Source organism: Antechinus flavipes, chromosome 4 (assembly GCF_016432865.1).
Source record: "Antechinus flavipes isolate AdamAnt ecotype Samford, QLD, Australia chromosome 4, AdamAnt_v2, whole genome shotgun sequence".
In the NCBI taxonomy this organism is placed as follows: Eukaryota; Metazoa; Chordata; class Mammalia; order Dasyuromorphia; family Dasyuridae; genus Antechinus; species Antechinus flavipes.
In genome coordinates, this window is record NC_067401.1 from 160270541 (window position 1) to 160285358 (window position 14818).

General features: G+C 33.4%; 1 protein-coding gene across 1 annotated transcript in view; it reads left to right on the forward strand.

Annotated features, from left to right (window-relative positions):
- Nucleotides 1–14818, forward strand: part of PRKCA (protein kinase C alpha) — a 481956-nt gene that overhangs the window by 438891 nt on the left and 28247 nt on the right. Inside the window, exons 12-13 of the mRNA XM_051995254.1 lie at nucleotides 2087–2149; nucleotides 3674–3812. Coding sequence (XP_051851214.1) covers nucleotides 2087–2149; nucleotides 3674–3812 — 202 coding nt within the window. The remainder of the gene's footprint in view (nucleotides 1–2086; nucleotides 2150–3673; nucleotides 3813–14818) is intronic.

A 14818-nucleotide genomic window follows, 5' to 3' on the forward strand; every position in this document is an offset into this window, starting at 1 on the left:
TCAGTTTATTGTTTTAAAAAAACATTAAGGGGCAAATTGCCATTACCAAAAAGTATATACTACATTAAAAAATAATTATTGGGAGTTTTTTCAAGCAAGAGAAATTATAACTAACTCTCAAAGAAATCCTAATATGTATTATGTTATGATCTTGTATTAGTAGAGGAGATGCCCACATTGATCACACCACTTGTGTGACCTAGATCAACTCCCATAACCTTGATGAATCTCTTAATTTCTTCATCTGTAAAATGAGTTAAATAGATGTCCTAAAAGATCCCGCTGAGCTATAAATGCATGATCTTATGATCTTTCTGGCAAATCTACAATCCTATAATACTTTGAAAATGCAGAACCAAATGACTTTTGGAAGGCACAATATAAGATTGTTCAGGCAATGCATTTCAGATACATGTTATGAAAATTTTCTCACTTTTGATTTTTATCTTTAAAAGGAAAGACATATCTGTTCTCATTCTACCTGTATATGTGTGTGACATAAAACTTTAATACATACAAAGATCAAAAGTTAATGCCATGGCAACTTGATTCACCAGAAGGAACATTTCAGAATTGCTGAGAACAGTTCTGAAATAATACTTAAAAGCTTCTGGGATCTTTTCCTTTTATTAAATTCAAACTAATGAAAAGCATTTATTTTAGTGATCCTTCCCCCCCCCCCCTTTTGCCCTATTTTGACTGTTCACAACTTTTGAAAGCTGATTTAGATTCTGTCTTCAAAGATTCCTGAATACCTTGAGATTTTACCCCATCTTTCAGCATTTCACCTAGGCTTCACAAAATTTACTAATTTGGAAGTAACATTTTAGAGCTATCAAATGATTCTAAATGGGATGATGGTTCAGTGAGAATTCATACAGAGCCCATTTTAGTTCAGACTTTCAGGAATGATGACAATCATTTGTTTCCTTGTACATTATATTCTGTTTTGGGGAAAGGAATTAGTTGTAATTCAATTCACCACTGTGTTTTCCCTAAAATGACACTGAATGGAAAGTGGTAATTTTTTCCCCTTAATATCATATGGAGGGGGCAGCTAAGTGGTCCAGTGGATGGAGCACTAGACCTGGAGTCAAGAGGACCTGAGTTCAAATCTGATCTCAGACACTTAACACTTCCTAGCTGTGTGACCCTGGCAAGTCATTTAACTTCAATTGCCTCACCTATTTACATATATATGTATATTTATATGTATATGTGTGTGTGTGTGTATATATATATATATATATATGTGCACACACACATATTTATATGCATCATTTGCATGTCTAGTTATTAAACAATTTGCTTAAAAGAAAACCTCTTTGAAGGCTTTTAAAGAACCTATGTGGAGGTACTTTATGAAGAAGTAACATCTTTTTTACTGAAGTAGGAAAGCATCCATTGATATTGAATAGGCAACAAATTGCAAATTTTTCTTAACTATTAAATTTGGAGTCAGATGACATGAATTCAAATTATGCCTCTCTTATGTAGCAGGGTTTTTTTCCCTGAGTTGTTTTTTTTTTTTTTTTTTTTTAACTTTGGCCAAGTCACTGAACTTTTCTGAGTATGTTTGCTCATCTGCAAATGAAGAGTGTGGACAAAATGATCTCAAACTCCCTTTCAGCACCAACATTCTATTTTTCTATGGGCACATAACAGACTTTCTGAAAGAGAGGTACCATAAGAGAAAGGTTAGAACACTCAGGTTTGAATCCTGACTTCATTAGTGTGATCCTTAGCAAGTAGAATCACCTCTTTGAATCTGTTTCCTCATCGGTAAAATTATACCTGCTTCCCTACCTCCCATTATGAGGAAAGCACTTTGTAAACCTTAAGAGGAAATCAAAATGGGGATATTTGATTGTCCATTAATTTCCTATGGGGTATGAAATTGAGGGGAAGGTTTAATTTGTTCAATAAATAACAAATTGTGCCTGGCTTGTTCTAGTCGATACCAGATGTCACAATTGCTTTTATGTTCTTTGATGTTTTGAGTTTGGAACATCTAAAATGGAAGAAAGGAAGGATAAAGAAGGAGCAAGTAGAATGTCATGGATCTCAACTAATATTTCTTTTCCAGGTTCTATGCAGCAGAGATTTCAATTGGATTATTTTTCCTTCATAAACAAGGGATCATTTATAGGTGAGACCTGGAGCTCTTTTTCTCAGCTATTCATTTAGTAGTTACACTACATGTTAGAAGATAGATTATTTTGTAATTTATATACTGAAATACAAAACAGATAAAAATCAGAAAGTAGGGCATAGGAGGCAGAGTTTTAGTTCTTGCCCTGAAAACTTTCTGTCTTGTGATCTCAGTGTAAACATTGCACTTCTCAGATTCTCAGCTTCTTTATCTGTAAAATGGACACAATAGCTGCATTCTCCCATGTGCATTTTGTAAATGGCAACCTGCTATTTAAATGTAGCTATTATCAACAGGCATCCCCTCTGAGTTTCCTTTCATTTTGACCTCAGTGAAGAAAGAATCATCTTTGGTTGAATTTCTCAGTTTTGGAGACTTTCCTATTTTATTTTTACATTCATAAAGAAAACATGTTTATGCCCACCAACAATGCCTTTCTCTTTTTTCTTTGAAATGAGGTCACAACAAACACTGAAAATCAAAAATATTGTTTTCAATTGTATGTGTTTCTGTAGAGGAACAGCATGATAGAGAGTAATAGTGTCAAACTCAACTAGAAAATGGGGCCATTAATCTGTTCATAAAGATTCATGAAAGCTATCTTTTGACTTATTTTAAAGCATAACATTATTTATATTTTATTGAATTTTTATTTATTGTCAGATATTTTCCAATTGGGACAGTTAGGTGACACAGCAAATGGTATACCAGACCTGAAATGAGAGTCAAATCTGGCCTCAGACATTTCCTAACTATGTGGCCCTGGGCAAGTCACTTAATACTATATGCCTCAGTTTCCTCATCTATAAAATGAACTGAAGAAGGAAATAGTGAACCATTACAGTATCTTTGCTAAGAAAACCCCAAATGGGCTTATAAAGACTCAAGCACAACTTAAGTTTCTGAAATGACTCAATAACAACAAATTTCCCAATTGTATGTCAATCTGGTTTAAGCCACACTTGGGAGTATTGTAGGTTGCTTGTGACCCAGAGACCATGTAGTTGAAATCTTAAAGCCAAGAAGATTTGGGTTTGGGTCCTGCCTCTGACATACTGACTATAACTCTTGATATGTCATTTACCCTCTCAATGTTCTGAGCTGTTCTCTAAGATGTTTAAGTTGTAGAGAAGGTGCTGACCTACTTTAGTAGAGGAATTTTCCCTCTATCAATAAAATCACAGGTACAGTTTTTATCCCTTCCAATGGCAGAATATAGGGTTGTTGGGAGGTCTATATTTGAATGTTGTTGATTCTGATTCTGCATATTAATTAAATACAAGAAAATTCAACAACCACAAAATGATTCTTTCCAAAAATAACTTTAAAAATTAATTGTCATCTTGAATTCCCTGAGAGGACACATGTTCCCTATATTCTTGTACAAAATGGAGTGGGGCACAACCTCTTTTTATGGTGGAGTACCTACTCACCGGGCCATTTCAATGATATCCAAATGATACAAAGGAAATCTGAGTTTACTCTGGAATTAAACACTGATACGAATCTACTTCCTTTCAGAGATTTGAAATTAGACAATGTCATGTTGGATTCAGAAGGACACATCAAGATTGCTGATTTTGGAATGTGCAAAGAGCATATGTTAGATGGAGTCACAACCAGGACCTTCTGTGGAACTCCAGATTACATTGCTCCAGAGGTAAGCATTTGAAGTTGCAGTCCAATTCTCAGGCATAAGGAGCAAATGTACATTTAAGATTTTCTAAATTTGAAAGTTTGAGTTTTTTATCTTTGATATCCATTCATTCAATCAACAGTTCACACATTTATCCTCATCCAAGCCTATTGAAATATTTAGCTTTCTTGAAACCTGTCTCATGTTTCCCCTGCTGTGTGGTTCCTGGTTTTTTTTGGTTCTACAGATGGTTACCTCTATTCATTACTACTTTTACCCTGCCTCCCAAAATGATTTTTTATTTATTGTGTATTTTTTATTTTTATTTTATTGTATTTTATTTATTCTATATTTTTCCCATCAGTAAAATCTAAGTCCTTGCACAGCAGAAACTGTTTCATTTTAGTCTGTGTATTTCTACTGCTTAGCACATACTACTTAGCTTGGTACATAATAATATTTTTATTAAATGTTTGCTGAATTGAATTGAAATGAATTCATTTTGTTCAGCATGCATTAAATCTAATATCCACAAAGTAATTTGCTAGACACTGATAGAAACACAAAGAGAAATGAGACATGACTTCTATCCTCAAGGGGTTTACAATCTATTTGGGAAGAAAAGATACACGTCCAAAGAACTAAAAGTAGAATATGGCATGTGTTTTAAAAAGGGATGACCTATAGTGTTATAAACATTTGGAAAGAAATTCCTTCTGCTGCCAGCAGAGGTAGGATTGTAAAATAATTCCTAGTCACTTTGAGTGACCTACATAATGCCAGGCTTGGGCTTCTAATCCTTAATTTTCATTTTGATTGCCAAATGCTCTCCCTCCTTTGGGCCCTCTGTGACTCACTGAGACAACAAGCAATATGATACCCACTATATATATGAAATCATACAAAACATATTTCTGTATTAGATGGAGAGGGAGAGCAAAAAAATAAAGAAAACATACAAAATATATACTTCATTATGCACTCAGCATTCATCAGTTCTCTCTCTGTAGGATTTTATAAGCTTGTGATCTTAATCACCTATTAGAAATCACATATTTCACCACAATCTCAGAATACCCTTCAGTTAACATCCTAGAGCCACTCTCAAAACAGACACAGTGTGGGTCAGAATCCTGGCTTGTCTTTGTAAACAACTTCTTATTCTGCCAGTTCAACAGATGACCAAGAGGCCATTAAGCCGACTCATATTCAAAAAACATCTTTCCTTTAATGTACTAGACAGGTGAATTGTCCAGTTTTTACCTGAATAATTCTCCTAAGAAGTAACTCTTCACCTCATAAGGCTAATCTATTTCATTTGGGGTTCTTTTTTAATTAGTAGAAAAGTTTTTCCTGTCCTCAAGCCTAAATTTCATTCTTTTAGCAATTTCCAATTATTGTTTTTCATTCTACCCTATGGGACCAAATAGAACCAGTCTGATCCTTCCATATGACATCTTTTTTTAACTCCTGGAAGACTGCTGTCATGTCCTTCAACCTTATCAGGAAGAACTCTAACATGACTTGAATGGGTATTTCTTCTCAAGGAAGAAATGTTTTAGTATCATACCAGTTTGAACAATCAGGCATTTCATATTTGAAACCTAGGGAGCACCACACTATAAAAAGTATAAGCTCTTAGAGCAGTGTTTGTTTTGAAGCCATCCAATTCTTGACAGGTGTTAAGCAGAATGTGATTATAAGCTAAGTAATCTTCATTTAACATAGACCAGATGCTGTTTGAATACAAACAAACAAATAACTGTCAGCAGAGAAGGCAGCATTTTTAGGAACAAAGATGTCTCTGGAGTTCATCTTCATTAAGAATGAGTCTGGACTGGTTAAAATATTAACTTTCCAAATACAATAATGCATTCAACTGCCATCATCAGAGAATAAGGTGTTTTACTCAAGTGAATTATTTACACAGCTAAAAGCATATCTCTTTAAATTCCAAAACTTTGTGTTTAGCCATTCTTGAGAAATTTTTCTAAAATACCTCACACATTTGCTTTCTTAAAGAAATATGTTAAATATCAGCTATTATAACGTGCTCTAAATACAATTTTACACTTAGTTATTCTATCAAAGGTTATTTAGCCAAGCACTAAGTGATCTTAGACTGCTATGCATGTGTATACTTTTTCTAGAGTTTTTTGTGTCCTTTCTCATTATCAAGCTCCCAGAATACCTTCTTTAGTCAATTCCCATTTCCCTTCTGATTTGCCATTTCTAATCTTCTACGATCTGGGAAAGTAGATAATCAAATGTTAAAGTTTGGTCTAAATTAAGAATGTAGTAAAGCTGGAATATCTGGAGGACTTGGGTAAGCTTCCATGTATGGACTTGGCAGATTTTTGGGGTGCTCAGAGGTCTTGCTTCCTCTATTATTTAGGTATATTTCAGATAGCACTACTAGGAATATGATTTCAAAATAACTGAAATATTGCTAAGTTTGCCTAAAGTTGATTTATATAAAAACAAACCAGGACCATGGTAGATGATTTTTAAAGGAAATTTAATTTTTAACTCTTTGAAAATGGAAAAAAATACTAGAGATTTATCTTAAAACACATCATTTTATAGTCTGGTGAAGGTTAGAATACCCACAATCAAGGTTTTAGAATCTGCACAAAAGATTGAAATAATCTCATCCTCTTTATAAGTAAATCTGGCAGGCAGAAGCAAAGTAATTATCTCATATAGAATTTTCATTAGTAGTGTTGGCCAAGGCATAAATATTTATGACTATTTGTTTTAAAGCCTTGAAATTGATTAACAGTGTAGCATCTCCTTAACCAGTCAAGAGGGGCCAAGACAGATGGTTGTCACAAATAGATACATGGTTGGTGGTGAGATGGGAGCATAAGAGGCACTAATCAGGAAATTATTCCAGAATTTGATGTTATTCCTTTTCCTGACACAGAAAATTCTTGAGGGGTCATCAAAGTCTTCTTGAGGTGAATGAAGAGCATTTTCATCATTGATCTTAAGATAGATACTATCTTACTTTTGGGGTATTTTTGGCAAACACCAATAGTGTGTCTAGAAAGAAAAAACTGGATGACCTATTTTTACTTAAAAAACTGGTCATTATCCACCTCAAGGAAAATAAGAAATGAGAATTCTGAATACTCTTATCAAACACTCTTTCTTATAAAGTAAAAAGGAAAGAGGGAGCAGCTCAAGAAATAGTATTTGCCTCCATCTGGGGTTACACTAAGTCAACAAACATTTATTAAGTGTTTAACCTATGCAGAGCATTGTATTAGGCCCTGAGGATATAAAGAAAAGCAGAAGCACCCTCTGCTTTCCTGGAAACTCACATTCCAATGGGGCTGGAGGAAGTATGTTTAAAAAGAAGAAGAAGAAGAAGAAACTAAGTATATAAAGCTTATAAACCTGAATGAACAAGGTGCTAATATCTTGAGTCACTAAAAAAGGTTTCTTGCAGAAGGTAGATTTTGAACTGGGGCTTGCAAAAAGTCTGGAAAACTTAAGAGACAAAGGTGAGAGGGCAAAGCATTCCAGGTGTGGGGGATAGTAGAATGTAAAGTGACTTGCCTAGGTTCATACAGAAAATAAGCCACAGGATTTGAATAAGATTGAATATTTAAGAAACCTTTTGAAATTATACCATTTTGAGACCTCTTCCACAGTTAATACGATCTAGGAAAAATAAGGGAAATCCCAAATTATAAGAGTTAATATGTATAAGTAACAACTTCCTAATAGGAAAAGACTTTTCATCCTGGAATAGCAAGAGAATGTGTGAAAAATATCCTTCTTGGAATATCATTTAGAAGGTTCATCTGAATGAATGCTTGAATCCTAGTACCTCTGTGGTCTGAATTAGCTGATCCATATTTTTTTTATTTGATTAGGTTGTAAGTTCCCTAAAGACTTGTTTTTTTTTTTTAATTTTATCTTTATATCACTGGTAAGAACAGTACTTAGCATCTAGTTGGTACTTAAATGTTTGTTGGATTAGATTCGATTGAATTATTTATTTTCTTTTGAATCAGAGAAGGCTTAATAGGAGATATTGACTCTGAACAATTTCCTAGAAGTTCTTGTGATTTGAAGGTTGGGGGTGATGAGGTGCAAATGCTGATGTTAGTGGTAGTGAAGAGATGCAAGAATTGGGGTGGGGAATCCCCTCTGGTCAAATGCAGGTCCAATGTGAAAGAATTCGCAAACCCAAAATGAGTATGGCAAAAGGGAATTTTATTGTTCACTAAGAAGGAAGCTTTCTTAGTGGGCAAAACTCCTCATTAGGAATTTGGCAAAGGTAGATTGACAAATCATGATTATATGGGATATATCTTGGGCTGGGGCTGGGAGATCAGAGAGATCACCACTTGAATTATTTGAAGTTTGAACTGCTGAGAGTTGTTTGTGGCAATTCAATGGAGGCCAAGATCTCCAATTGGATAACTGGGAGTTTGCAGGCTTTTCCCAGGATCTGGGACTTCCTGAAGAAGTTACCTATCCAGTCCCCCCAAAAGATCTCAGTTTATGTCATCCTCCATTGGGGCTCTTTCAGAGGAGAGTTTGGACCATTTCAGGGTTTATCAGGGAGAGGACAGGCTAAAAATAGCCTAGTATACAAATCCTTAATCATCTGTGGTTTATTACAAAACTTCTTTTTATAAATATATCTAAAATTACCGTGAGTTCTCCCAACTTTGAGAAATGCTTTATTACTCTGAAGATCTTATATGTATGATGATACTTTTAACTCTCTCATCATTTCTTTATAGCACTGGTATTCCTTTTGTGCAAATTTTCAGTTAATATTTAAGTAGTTCCCACCTAACAGGAGCCACACTCCTGGTGATGGCTCACAAAAAGCAAATTCACAAGTAGAAGTAAAAAATATTTGGTCTCAATAAAAGTCTGCCTATAAAAATCCCAAAGACAACATTGACAAGTTTTTGAATTGTATACAATTAGGATTAAATATATTTTTGAACAGAAACTTAAGGAACCAAAATATTTCAGCTGAATTCAGAATAACTCAATTCCATAGGTGTTCTGTGTGATTTTCTTGAGTTTTTTACATGTTATATTTTACATATAAATCAAGATTGTACACATGTAAGTCAAATTTGATGGAATTCGTTTTTGAATTTCTAAACATCTGAAGCAAGTTTCACATCAAAGCAGTCTATACCCAAAAATCAAACAAACATCAAAAAACACTTTAATTCAGTGGAAGTTTATTGAACCTTCATTAGCACAGACAAGGCTTTATTTTTATCCAAATAATTTTTAAAAATCGCCTTAGTTTATTTATATTTGTGGATTTAGGACATGAGAAATTATTTAAACTGAGAGAGATTTTAAATATATAATGCACATACATATACATATATAAAATGGTCCAATCCACATGCATTATTATTAGCAGGGTAAAGTTTCCAAAGAGAAGATGACTATCTCTTACCTCAGAATTTTAAGATAACACTCTTATGTTATTCACTCAAGCCTCCATTCTGATGGGTTTATCCCAGTGTTAAAAAGCCAGTGAATGTCACCCAATTATATTTAACCATTTCTTCCAGAAAAGAAAAGAAGGTACATTTAATTATTTCTATTTTCTCAAAATCTTTTTTCTAACTATCAGTTAACAGACACTACAGAATGCCAGTTTAACTGTCATTCCCCAAGGTTACATTGCCTCTTAAAAATACAATAAGGATATCCATAATCTCTATGGGAAAAGCTATTGAAGCTGGTGTTTTAGATACTTATATGTATGTATGTATATATGATAAAAGTCAGCAAAGTGTAATGAAGGCGTGTGAGATACATGACCATACAAATCCACAATACTTCTGAGAGTGGCCCAAACCAGACTAAAATATTATTGGGGAATATTTACCAAAACAAATAAAATATTAATTATTAATATTAATATGTGTTTTTTAAGTTGGTATGTAGCCCACAGGGATCCTTTTTTTTAGAGATTAGTAGCCCCTGTTTTCGTGAGTTTGGCATCATCTGTGTATGAAGAACCAGCTTAGATTCAAATCTTTTCTCTGCCACATATTTATTTTATAATCTTAAGTCATTTAAAACTATATATTGCTAGGAGTGGGAGTATTCTCATCAAGAGATCCCCAAAACAATGAAATCACAGTTTCAGGCCTATCTACATATGGATATGTATGTAGTGCCAGCTTTAATACTCTTGTCCCCCCCCAAAAAAAATGATACTAGTATTTTTGTTTAACTGTCAGCTGTGAGGAGGCAGTGAGAATACTGACTAGGGCAGTTTGTCATTTTAGGAAGACTGTTAACTGTGGTGGCTGGAGACACTTTTTGTGGACAGAGAATAAACCCAAAGATAACTTTTCCTAGATTCTTAGTGATTTGACTACTAGAGAGAAATTTCCTGAGAGAACTACATTTAACCCTCATGTGAAAAGACATTATAAAGAGAATTCTTGAAAGACAATGACTGCCATCCCCAAAAAGCAGAGTGCTCTGAAAGTGTTTTCCTATTAAGAAATGAGCAATTTAAAAAATGAGCAATTGCAGGCAATGGTTAGAGTTGACTCTGTGTATTGCTGAAATATTTAAAATATGTGTCTTCATACTGTTGTAATTATAGCTTAACATATATACATATATATAGTTTTAACATATAACTATGTTACTAGTGTAAGTAGCCAGTATCATTGATATTTATTCAACTACCCATTTAAGAGAATTTGATACATGTTTCTCTGGTTTATCTAATATTTAATAAACTTGTGTGGGAACTCAGAGTAAAGTGATTATTGAGAATTATTGTGTGTTTCTACTAACATGTGATGTAGCAAAACATATACCTTGATTACCTTACAGACTGAAATGAGAATTACTCAAGAAAGTGAGTCTGTAGCAATTAAAGGGATAAGTACCTCACCTAGATTACCTACACTGTGATTATCCCTATATATAAGGGCTTTGCAGATTTTCTTTTCTTCTCCGTAGGCATTTTCTATCTCATTGTAAACACATTGTAATTCACATAATCATAAATGTACTGATCAGTGCCTTAATATTAATCAGTATTGATGAATGGCTTTTACTTTTTTATTTGCTGTGTTCACTACAAATAATCATTGTTCTATTGCTCATTACTATGTATATTTGATTTTAATCAATAGTTGCATTGTTAGTTTTCAATATATAATTTTATGTTATAAACTAAGTAAAAATTGAGACTAGTATGTTTAAAAAGTATTTTTGTTCATTGGTATAAAAGCATAAAAACTTATTTTGATTTTATGAATAAATCCTGACTGTTAGAGTATCATAAAGTTGTTTTAAAAAATCTGAAAAAGAGTTAAAGAAATAAAGTGATCATTACAGGGGGGAAAACTCAGAGAAATTACTAGATTGGTATTTTGCGAGTTGCTAGACCCAGTTGATCATTCAAAAATTCCTGATTCAGTGACAGTAGCGGTTAATATATGAAAATTGATTTCTAAACCACCCTCTGAGAAGAAAGTATTAATTTAAACATTAGAAAATTTTATGAGACAAAAAAGCATTTCCCATTAGAAAAATGCAAAAGCATGCTGAAATCAGAGAAAGATGCCTATGTTAGTAGTTCTGAATATAGATTTCCAAAACAACAAAAACGCTATAGATTTATAGTAAGAATCTTCTGAGAACAGGTTCTCTTCTGGGGAACAATTAAAAGTTTGGAATGAACATCTATGGAATTTCTAAATGACTGGGTAGCATCTGAACTAGACAACAATATATAATTCAGTAGAAAGTATTGTAGGACTTCCTTTTTTAATTGCAATTCTCTCAGAAGAGAAAAATCTGAAATCAATTATCAAGCATATTTGCAATTGTTAGTATGACCCAAATAACTGACTTAAATACTGAAATGGCATTTGCTAGGTATATTAGTATTCTTGAGCATAAATGGGAATTGATATGCAAGTCTGTGACACAAGATAGTCTACTTTTAGTGAATGCTTCACCCTGAAAAACTACACCCACACACATAAACCCCCCCACACACATACACACACCTGGGGATGGGGAGGGGAAGAAAGGAGAAGAAAGAGAGAGAGTGAGAATGTATTTAAGGCTTACTAAATTCGAGGCATTGTGCTAAATGCTGGGAATACAAATACAAACTGAAAAGATAATTCTTGTTCTCAAGAATCCCATATTCTCCTATGTTATACATAAAAGGAGACTAGAATGAAAAGTGGGGATATATTTTCTAGGGAAGGTTAAAAGGCTTTTGGAAGGAGGTGAAAAAAGTTCAGAAACAGTCCAGAGTAGAGCAAAGAGTCAATTGAACATAGATGGCCCAGCTTCCTCAGGAAATTGTGGTCTAGGCAGAATGTACCAATCAGAGAAGGGTGCCCTAAGACTGGAAATATTTCCTCTAAAATGAGAAGGTTGCTATGCAGATTAGGAGGAAAAGTCAGGAGAGTATCTGGGAAGGAAAGATCTAAATTTTAAACAATGTGTGTATTCCCTCCATCAACAAAGTTTACAACCTCTCTGTAGCCGATTATCTCTGTAAATTATAGTGTGGATTCCAGAGACGGCATTTTTTAACAAAGTATTGTACTCCTGAACTGATATTCAATATTTAATACAGCTACTTCCATTCAGCAATATCTACAATGGGCTAACTATTGTACTAGCTGCTAAGGATACAGAAATGAAAAACTAAATAGCCCCTGCCCTTAATGAGTTTACATTCTACTTTAATGCCTCCTTTATAATATAGTATCTTTAATTCTATTGACCCATTCATACTTCTGGTGATATTATACTTCCATGCAAACAAATGGTATCCAGCACATTTCTCTCACTATAACCCAAAAGGCCTCAACATAAGTATTATCCTTGGCTCTTATTGTAATGGGGCTCTCTACCTTGCTGCTTTTTCTAATTTCTCATAATTTTATCAAAATACAATCACTTGTCCCTAATAGAAGAAAACTTATTAATAACATGTTTTCTTCTAATGATTAGGTCTGACTCGCTTATTTGCACTTTGCAAACCGATTTTGTTTTGATGAAGAAAATAACCTTTACAGGTTATCTGAGAGTCCAAGATATGAGATCCCTTAATTTTAAAGCAGGTACAATGTGGTCATTAGATTTCTCAAAGTTGACCATTTTGATTTGTGTTAAAAAACCATGCGTGATTTTATTTTGTATCCTTGCAATCTGGTCTGATCTTTAGAAAACTTTACTTTCCTTGCAAAAGTCATATTTTTCTATAAAGTAAAAATAACTGTTGGGAGGGAAAAGGTAGTAATTGCATGTGGGTTTCAGAGCATTATTGAGTTTATTTTTAAGTAATTTTAAAATGACATTAATTTCTTATTTTCTTTAGGAAAAAGGAGTTTTCTTCCCTATATGCTTCTAGATTGAGCCATAATTTTTGCTTAGTAATACTTTTCGGGTTGTATCTGCTAATCCAATGTAGTCCAATAAATAGCTATTCAATCCCTCCTGTGCATATGATATCTTGATGGGCTCTGGAGACACAAAAATGAAACAGACAAACAAAAAATGGCCCCAACCACAAGCTTGCATTCTGATGAGGGAAAAACAAAATATAATCAGATAAGTATATACAGGATAATCTAAGGCAGGACAAAGAACGGACAACTAGGATAACCAGGAAAGATGGCCCTTAGAAGGTGACACATGAACAAAAGATTGAAGGAAGCGAGGGATTCGAAAAAGTGGAGGTAAGAAGGGAAAGTAATATTAGAACTTTTTCTATTTTTTTAATTTAAAAATGGTAAAGAGGTTAAGCTTTGACAAAAGTTCATATTTCATATTAATTTATTTTTAATTTAGAAAAAGGTGAAGAGATTAAGCTTTACCAATATTTAAAACCAGGCATCTGCATATCAGATTATTTTATATAACATACAACATTTAAATTATTCTGAGAGAATAAGAAGGAATTGATAGGGGCACTCTCACTCATCCATAATAATAGCAGCATTTATAGGCATGTTTTGTTAGATTGATCAATGATATCGCTAAGACAAATAGGCCTCTAATGTGTAACATTGATTTTCAAAATCTTAGAAATGGGGGAAGGGAACAGAATGGAATAGTCATTAATGGTATATGGGAAAGGAAGATGAAGATCAAATTATAACCATGTTGAATTCAGAGGGGAAATCTCATATACTGATCACTTTCCATATCTGTGGAAGTTCTGATGCAGACATAGAAGCAGAATTTCCAAAGTGTTGAAGTTTTCGAGAATTCAGGATTCATTTCCTTAATCTGAGCAGTTTGTTTTGATTCTTGATATAGTGTATTCAGTTTTAAATAAAGTTCCTTTCATTCACAGACCTCACTAATTATATTGAAATTCAATTATTAATACATTTTAAAAATAAGTTCATAGAACCAAGGTTGAGAACTCATTTGCTAAATCAAGTAATCTATCAGAAATTTAGGACCTATTAGTTACTATGTTGGGCATCATAATGATATGTTTAATTGGACCATCATGTGCCATTAAAAAAATGATGCTTTAAGAGAGGCAGCAATGATATGGACAGACTCAGGAACAATACTTACCAATTCTCTAAATGAGTAAGATATAAGTTTATAATTAACAAGCCAAGAGGTAAAGACATTCTCACAGGTATGATTACAATTTGATGAAATAGGATTCTTAACAAGAGTATAGCAATGGAAAAGTTTACTTTTTTTTCAAAAAGAATAATACTTGATAAAGCAATTAACAGAGTATTACTGGAGTTCATGAATATATAAACTACTATAGAAATGTACAATATGAAAAAGAGGAATAGAAAATATTTGGGTGAGATGGAAAACATTGGGAAAAAATTTTTTTTCAAATCTAGAAAGATTCAGATGAGTGTTCATCTTATCTCAGACTTTAAGCATTTGCCTATTTCTATCCCCTTTATACTGAGTGAAACTCTAGAATGTATTTAGGGTAATCTTCTGTTACCTACAGGATCAAATGCAAAATCTTCTGTTTGGATTTTTTAAAA